Source organism: Eutrema salsugineum, unplaced genomic scaffold, assembly GCF_000478725.1.
Source record: "Eutrema salsugineum unplaced genomic scaffold, Eutsalg1_0 scaffold_5, whole genome shotgun sequence".
NCBI lineage: Eukaryota > Viridiplantae > Streptophyta > Magnoliopsida > Brassicales > Brassicaceae > Eutrema > Eutrema salsugineum.
The window spans coordinates 3569076-3577203 of NW_006256612.1; the positions used below are offsets into that span (position 1 = coordinate 3569076).

The 8128-nt window shown below is 39.2% G+C and overlaps 2 protein-coding genes across 2 annotated transcripts; one reads left to right on the forward strand and one right to left on the reverse strand.

The window, feature by feature from the left end:
• The first annotated feature begins 74 nt into the window (after nucleotides 1–74).
• Nucleotides 75–2480, forward strand: LOC18991929. Its single transcript, XM_006415270.2, has 7 exons — nucleotides 75–403; nucleotides 487–635; nucleotides 737–985; nucleotides 1149–1283; nucleotides 1402–1584; nucleotides 1703–1864; nucleotides 1962–2480. The coding sequence occupies exons 1-7, from the start codon at nucleotides 121–123 to the stop codon at nucleotides 2403–2405; spliced, it is 1605 nt and encodes a 534-aa protein (XP_006415333.1). The 5' UTR covers nucleotides 75–120; the 3' UTR covers nucleotides 2406–2480.
• LOC18991930 (mediator of RNA polymerase II transcription subunit 34) lies at nucleotides 2477–7528 on the reverse strand. The gene is made up of 20 exons (XM_006415271.2): nucleotides 7407–7528; nucleotides 6958–7178; nucleotides 6712–6858; nucleotides 6418–6633; nucleotides 6163–6267; nucleotides 5841–5945; nucleotides 5628–5750; nucleotides 5384–5472; nucleotides 5260–5296; nucleotides 5143–5176; nucleotides 4875–4927; nucleotides 4723–4800; nucleotides 4580–4645; nucleotides 4247–4313; nucleotides 4093–4146; nucleotides 3869–3976; nucleotides 3702–3766; nucleotides 3435–3513; nucleotides 2992–3197; nucleotides 2477–2901 (listed from the first exon to the last, which is right to left on the reverse strand). Exons 1-20 carry the CDS (start codon nucleotides 7468–7470, stop codon nucleotides 2698–2700), a joined length of 2121 nt encoding a protein of 706 aa, XP_006415334.1. The 5' UTR covers nucleotides 7471–7528; the 3' UTR covers nucleotides 2477–2697.
• Nucleotides 7529–8128: the final 600 nt, after the last annotated feature.

An 8128-nucleotide genomic window follows, 5' to 3' on the forward strand; every position in this document is an offset into this window, starting at 1 on the left:
TTAGAGACCCATTAATCTAACTAACGGGCCATATTTTACAAGCCCACTGGTCGAAATTAGAAGAAGCCATCATTGTTGCTGTTGTCTTTCAGCTTTGCGTTTTATCGGAAGAGACACAAAATGGCTGCGGCGGCGTCTCTTTCCCTGAAACCGCCGGCGAGCTTCTTCTGCGGCGGAAACCGACGTCAAGACGGAAATAGAACCGCCGCTGGATATTCTGTCGCACGAGTTTCTCGAGGCGAACGGTTTCATGAGAGTATCGTACGTCTCTCTGCCTCGACTGTGTTGTTCCTCGGTTTAAGCCTCCGCGTCTGCTCTCCGGCTTCAGCTCGAATACCTCCTCCGCCAGTAATCTCTCCTCATTCCGTCACAGAGAATGAAATCGAATCAGAAATTGTAGCCGGTGCTGGAAAATTGACTTATCTCTCGTTACTCTTCAATGTCGATTTTAACTATTAGATTTGAATTTCTTATTGATGTTTGCAGGTGAGGAGAAGAATCAGGTAGCTCTAAACGAAGATGAAGAGAAAAGATTAGAAGCAGATTTCGAAGCCTATAAGGCTAAAGTGTATTCTCTGACCGTTCCCCTAAAAGTCGTAGCCCTGCGTGGTTCAGTGCCACCATCATGGATCAAGGTTTAGTTTTAGTTCTCGATTTTGAGAAAATTTCTCCATCATTTTGCATCTTAGCTTGTAGTTGAAATGTCTTTTGTTGGGATTCTCTGGGTTAAATTCAGGAGTTCATGAGCTCACAAGGGAAGAGAGTGAGGTTGAAAACGCGGTTCCTTGCAAATCTTGAAGAAATCTTCTTTGATCTGTCTAAGCCTACTAGAAAAGGAAAAAAAGGGTCTGCTTCAACAGCAGCTGCTGATATGATCAGCATTGGTGATTCTTGGCTTAGTTTCGCGATAAAGGAAAAGCTGATTGAGCCAATAAAAGGGATAGAAGATCAAGACTGGTATAAAGGCTTGAGTGATAAATGGAAGGTGAGAGTTTAAATCATCAGTGGTTTTTATCACTGTGAATATCAGTCTTATTGATTAAAGAGATTAAGTTGTTCCACTATAATTCTTCTTGTGTTTCAACTTTTCGTACTCTATAAGCTTGGAAGTGTTCTTAGGGTTCATTTCATGACTTAGAAAGTCTCAGATTTATCTCCGCAGGAACTATGCAGGAGAAAAAGCTCCCGACGGTGAAACGTGGGCTGTGCCATACCGATGGGGCACCATGGTAATAGCATACAAGAAGAGCAAATTTCAGCAGTATAAACTGGCTCCAATAGAGGTTTAATTTAACTTTATTGTTTGCTGTGCTCATCGACTAAGTTGGAATGTTGTCCAACGCCCAACGGTGTGCCTAGTTATAAGAAGTTGAATATCACTGAGCATTCTTCCGGATTTAGGACTGGGAGGATCTGTGGCGACCTGAGCTTGCCGGGAGGATCTCAATGGTGAATTCTCCTAGAGAGGTTGTTGGTGCTGTTCTCAAATACATGGGAGCATCGTACAACACGACAGACCTGGATTCACAAGTTACTGGTGGAAGACTCGCTGTAGAGAAAAATCTAGCATCGCTTATGAAACAGGTTCTTGCTTTCTCTCTATCCATACGCTAAATAGAACACGACTTTGTTTGACATGTGCCATAGAAACTCTTTACTTCTTGAGTAAAAATGACAATTTTTACTTCTCTTTTTCTCGCAGATTAGACTGTTTGATAGTACCAACTATTTAAAAGCTTTCAGTGTCGGAGATGTCTGGGTCACTGTCGGTTGGAGCAGCGATGTTATCCCTGTCACAAAACGTATGTCTAATGTTACAGTGATTGTTCCCAAGTCCGGTGCCACCTTATGGGCTGATCTATGGGTAAGCACCGTCTTAAAGTTTATTAAGTGCTTCGTTCTCTTAAGTACGATATAACATTATCTTGTTGCTAACCGTGAAGCATCATTGTTTTTAAAAGGCAATCCCGGCTGTTTCTGACTCTGGTAAAGAAGCAGAAAAGATGGGAGGAAGAGTGCGAGGCCCATCTCCATTAATCCACCAGTGGATAGAATTCTGCTTACAACCCGCAAGATCATTACCTTTCACACGGGAAGTGATTCCCGGTGCATCTCCTTCAGCTCTCGAGGGTCCTCTGGTTAGAGAACCTGAAGAAACAAAGAAAAGCAGAGCGAAATTGGACACAAACCTCGTCTCGGGTGTTCCTCTTCCAGAGATCTTGTCTAAGTGTGAGTTCTTGGAACCTTTACCAGAGGCTACGCTATTGGAATACCGGCTTCTGATCGATAATGTAAGGAAACAAAGCCAAGGATCTGGCCTTGTGGAGAAACTTCAAGACATTGTTTCGATTTGGGTTCGAGGTTTTAGGACAAAGTTTCACTCCCAGATTAAGAAAAACACTTGATAAACTTGTCAAACAAGTGAAATCAGAATCATTTGTATACGAGGTGTAAGTCTATATTGATTAAGCATCCCTTAAACGTCAATTCCTAAATGCATAAAAGCACGAAGAGCTGTTAGCAAGAAACTCAAACCATGTAAATCGGTCAGATTCTGTTTTTTTTTATATATATATATAATTTAAAAACCGGATCAATTCCTGACATAAAGAATGGTGTAAACCGGCTTCAACAAAGAAAGAAAGAACTAAAATTCTCCAAAAAACTACGATGATTGGACTAAAGATATTTAATTCATCAAGCTTCTTCTTCTTCATCTTCGCTGCTCTCTACCAAAACAACATTCTTCTGTGTCTTAGCTCTTTTACTTGATCTGCTTTTACATGTCTCTTCATTTGTTGGATCTTCACCAAGTTGTTCAGAGACTGCATCCTGTCTCATCACTTCGAGAATCCTGTCTCCGTACTTCTCTGTTTTCAGTTTTCCTATAATACTCTCCAACTGCAAATCCAACCAATAAAGCTTTAAAAGAGGGAAGCCATTAAATATATAAGACTAAGAAAACAAAGGATTTTAGTAACGCAAACTCGCCTCTTGTAGTGAATCTGGTTTTCGGGAACTTATCGAGCCAATCTGCTGAGTTGAGAGGACCGTGTGAGGGAGTATGCTTCCATGAGCTGCAGATATCTCTTTCCGTAGCTCGTCAAGCTTGAATTCTATTCCGGAATATGAAACACTTCTTTTTGATTTCTTGTTGATTTGTCTGCTTGAGGTTTCTGTTTTGATCGTCTTTCTTCCTGTTCCGGATCACATGGACAGGTTTTGTTTCAAGAGTTTTGACTATGAAAGTAGAGAGAGAAGGCCAAAGCTATAGCCAACTAATGGCTAAAACATTGATAACTCATAAATGATGCTTTCAATGTTCACTGCTTCTATTGAATTCTATTGATTTGATAAAAGGGCCATTTGCAGATCCTTAAGCCTATAGTGTTCATGTGAGCGTGTTGAAAAGAAGGCAATTCATTACTCCTTACCTTGCAACAATTGGTTTGCCAATGGTCCCGTTGTTACATAAGCGTTTGTTGAGTATGGTGTGTGCTGGAATTCTTCTTTCTGCGGAAAAAAAACACAAAAAAAAAACTCAAATACAGCCTGAAGAAACTAATGGCACAATCATACAGAGATTTTAAGGCATTGCTCGATATCAGAGTTTTTGTCTGACATGTTATTACATGAGCTGGTTATCAAGTGTCGATATTACAATCTGACAAAGAACTAAAAACATGGAGAAAAGATCTTACCAATACCGAGTCAACAATCAGTTTTATCACGAGGTGTTCTATCTCTTCTCTCTTTAGCTCAGCACCTACGGTTAACCACAGCCGATCAACAACAAATAACAAATAATAGAGCGAGAGATTAAGGCTTTAAAGATTGTTTGCAGATCAAGCTAATGAAAGAAACTAACTTAGATCCTTGTGCTTAGTTCTCAGTTTGTCACCCAGCTGTAACATTGTCACTCTTTGATCCTTGGCTTGCATTTCTTGCACCATAGAAACCACGAGCTTAGCTAGGTCTGCAAAAAAAAAAAATCAGGACGCCGAGAAATCATTATGATATTATGACTGATGGCTGATAGTGGTTGAGAAATTGCAAGCAACTGTTCTACAAGAATGTATTTTAGGGATATACCCGATACATCAACTTCCTTGACCTCACTTGACAAGGCACAGTTGTCGCACATTCCTAAACAATCCAGAGTAACGATCAGCACATCAGAAAATCTAGAATCATTATGATGTTATGACATATTCTATCAGTATTGGAATACTATAGACAAGAATACCATTGCAATCTTGTGATGGCTCCCCAAAATGACGGAAAAAAGCACTTCGACGACATTTTGTTTTAGACTGTAACAAAGGAATTCAGAGATTATGGTTCATAAGACAGTGTACAATTTAGAACATTTCAAGATCATGACACTTGAAGCTAGATAAGATACAAGGCAAAACAAAAGAAAACAATCTAGTCACTTTAAAGCAGGCCGAACAAGGACACAAACCGCTTGGAAGTTGGTACATTAGCTAATACAAAGTGCTGCTAATTGCCGAAGTTTGCTTCATATGTTTAATAACGATAATGCACTCTTCACGAAAGAGGAAATGAAACAGCATACCTGACAATATCGTACTATATCATAGAGGTTCTGCAGACCAGAATACTCGTAGAAGACCATGGAACTCTGTTGGAGGAGAAAGAAAAGCATCACAAAAAAATTTATAGCACAGATAAGCAGGGTACAGTAAAAGTGATGCTTACCTGCCTGGGAACATCACCCGAACGGAAAAAGAGGACGCACTCAGATGGGAGGCCATCACGACCAGCACGACCACTCTCCTGCAGTATGGTGTAACGGTGATAAGTAGCAACCTCTTAACCACATCGAGTTTTAGTAGACAAGAGACTAGAACCTGGTAGTAAGTTTCCATTGATTTGCTCAAACTGTGATGGATGACAAACCTGACTACAAAAATGCCTCATATATCAGTTGGAAAAGAAATTAAAAATCGGTGATTCAAAAATGAGAAAGATGGTGGTTTCTAGTAATACCGACAATTTTTAGAAATCTAAAGGTACTATTAATATGTCACTGAAAGAGCAATAGCTAGCAAGAGAAAGAAATCGGAAGTAAAGGAAACTGAAAGTCAAAGCTAATTATATATCAATAACACTACTAACCATCAGGCTTGTTGATTCCCATGCCAAAGGCAACCTGCAAAGCAACAATTGAATTGATTAATGTACATCACTGTACCACAGAATAATGGAATGATAACGGAGGAGGAATATACATACTGTTCCAACAATGACCTGCAACTTGTTCTTACTCCATCTGTGAACATGAAAAAGCAACGAAAATCAGGTAATACAGCAAATTGATCATCAAGAGCAGTCATGCTGCATCAGAGCTGGACCTTACCGCATATGCACTTTTTCACGCATATTTACATCCATCTCTGCGTGGTAAAAATCAGCAGAGATCCCTCTATCTCGTAAGTCACCTGCAATCTATCACCATTGCTTGTAAGAGAAAAAATTAAAGCATTTCTTCACCGATCCAAGGTTCAATTGAACAATATCAATGGTCAGGAATGAAGGGTGCAAAATAAGTATATAATGGTAAGGTCAGAACACATGATGATGTGTGAATTTCAGATACAAACCTGTTCACACTCCTTTCGAGAGAAACAATAGACTATTCCAGATTCATTGTTAGAATATGATTCCCGTATGAATTCTGCTATTTCATCAACCACAACTTTACCAACTAGCGACTTTTCTCGTACCTGCAAGACAAATTTACTGCTCATGTTCACGCCATGAAACTATCCACAGCTTGAGAAACGTATATTAATAAAATTAATTAGTAAGAGTACCGAGTAAAAGAGATTTGGCCTGTTAACACTGCTAACAAATTTGACGCATTTAGGAATATGCAGCATCTCTATCAGATCATTTTGGACCTTCTGTGTAGCAGTTGCCTGCAACAGAGACATAAAGAATTAGGAAAAATGATATTCAGTCTAATATCAGTCCAGAGAACTCAGGTTAGAAGAAAATTGGTCAAAATTATAAGCATAGTAAGGTAAAGCAAGCTCTCTAGTGTTGACTGATTTAAGCTCCCAGGGTATACAAAATGTAACAAAGAACTGGACGGAGAAATTATGAGGCAAGTGAGAAGAAAAAAAAGTAACATACCGTCAACGCCACCATGGGAACTTTTGGGAACTGAGTTTTTAGAATGCTTAAGTTCTTGTAATCAGGGCGAAAATCGTGACCCCATTGACTACAACAATGAGCCTCCTGCAAAGCAACGTAACATAGGAAATTGAAATGTAAATTAGTTTGTATCAACTCTGAGGATATTGTAATGTAAATTAAACCCAGAAAGAGAGAAGGTAGGCAGCATACTAAGCAAGTTTGTGTAAGAAACTGAAACCAGGAAAGACTTACATCAATTGAAATAAGAGAGAGGCGACCAGCATTGTGGCACTTTTCAAGCTTTGACATGAATCTTTTGCTCTTTGATACCTTTTCCGGTGTTACATATAGTATCTTAAGGTCATCTTCACCCTTCTCAAGTGCCTTGTAAACAAATTTCTCATTTTCCTTGCCAGAGGTAGAAGTCAGCATGTAGGCTGAAATCCCTAGAGCAGCCAAACCCATAACCTAAACAATAACTCTGTAAATTTAGCTGTTTCATGATCTTTCCGTGTACAAACTATATTCCCTAAGTTCAGTACTAACCTGGTCCTGAATCAGTGAAAGCAAAGGGCTGACAACAAGAGTTGTACCACCACGAAGTATAGCGGGAAGTTGATAGCAAAGACTCTTCCCACCACCTGCTGCCATGATCACCAGGACATCTCTTCCCGCCATTACAGCGTTAATGATCTATCATCCAAGGCAAAAGATTGAAACATCAATGCAAACAAGGAACCTAAAGTACCATCCTTGAAAAAGACATGAAACGAATGCAGAGAAGTAACTTACTTCCTTCTGGTTGGCCCTGTACTTGGATATACCGAAAATGTTGAACCTAACATCATCAGCACGCGAATCCCACTCGAATGGCTCAGACCAATTCTCTATAGCACTCGAGCCAGCAGATGCAACAGGACTTCCTGAAGCTGCTAGTGCTTTCAACAATGTCTTTAGCTCAGACTTCCTCTCGTATAACCTGTCTTGATGCTCGATCAATGCACTTATCTGACCTGCAGAGGCGATTCCCATCAATACTAGTTCAAAAACTAAAACTTTCACATAAAACTAACCTAAAAAGATCTTTTTTACGAGAATTTACGGGAAATTAACCTAAAACATCAATGGATGTTTTCTTAGAAAAACGGAGCATATTCCCAGAACCAACCTGAGAAACCGAAAAGCAAATTCGAAGAACAAGAACACAAAAATAGAAACGAGTAAAAACGAAGAGATATAACCTTGAACATCTTTGATCTCAAGCTCTAAGCTCTCAAGCTCGTCCTGAATCGCTTGACTTTCCATTGATTCGCGGGCTGAATCAACGGCGTGTTTTACCCTTCCGTCGTCGGCGTCACTTCCATAAGACGGCAACGGCTCATTAGCTAGAGGTGAAGCAGTACATACTGGGCCTGGGTTATAACTATCATATGGGCCTTTTTTATGGCCCAGTCTGTTCGTGGCCATTAGCTTCTCTCTTCTTCTTTTTTGGTTTCTGTGTGTTAAGGCATATAATTTTATTTTTTTGTGTACACTAATTTTTTTATTAGCTAATGATGCTCAGCGTAGACTTAATTTATGATAAGATGTTTCTCTATTCTTTTCCATCAACAAATACTACTCTATCTTAAAGTGTAAAATTAGAATAGTGGTGTGATATACAAAAATACCTGATACATTTGACATAATTATAAGATGTTTGTGAGCAAGTGAACAAAAAAGTTTATGGTTAATTTAATTGAATAAAAAGGTGATTCTTTGGTCGATATTGGTAAACACAATCCAAGTTGGAGACTGGTTTGTCTCAAAAAGCTGCATAACAAGGAGTACGCGTGAAAAAAAAGTATTCGTGTAGGCAAAGAAAAATGATGTAATTCATTGAAGGAGTGGGCTTTTCTAAAGAATCATTTAAGATAAGATCACAACTATAAGGATTTGTTAGAATATATCATATAGAATATAT

Excerpts from the sequence above, each read along its gene's own strand:
- LOC18991929 (XM_006415270.2), top strand. The coding sequence starts at position 121 with ATGGCTGCGGCGGCGTCTCTTTCCCTGAAACCGCCGGCGAGCTTCTTC. Across the intron at positions 986-1,148 it reads GCTTGAGTGATAAATGGAAG|ATTTATCTCCGCAGGAACTA; the intron begins GTGAGAGTTTAA and ends AGAAAGTCTCAG. Across the intron at positions 1,585-1,702 it reads TAGCATCGCTTATGAAACAG|ATTAGACTGTTTGATAGTAC; the intron begins GTTCTTGCTTTC and ends TTTTTCTCGCAG.
- LOC18991930 (XM_006415271.2), bottom strand. The coding sequence starts at position 7,470 with ATGGAAAGTCAAGCGATTCAGGACGAGCTTGAGAGCTTAGAGCTTGAG. Across the intron at positions 6,859-6,957 it reads ACAGGGCCAACCAGAAGGAA|ATCATTAACGCTGTAATGGC; the intron begins GTAAGTTACTTC and ends CTTGGATGATAG. Across the intron at positions 4,801-4,874 it reads CAATGGAAACTTACTACCAG|GAGAGTGGTCGTGCTGGTCG; the intron begins GTTCTAGTCTCT and ends ACCATACTGCAG.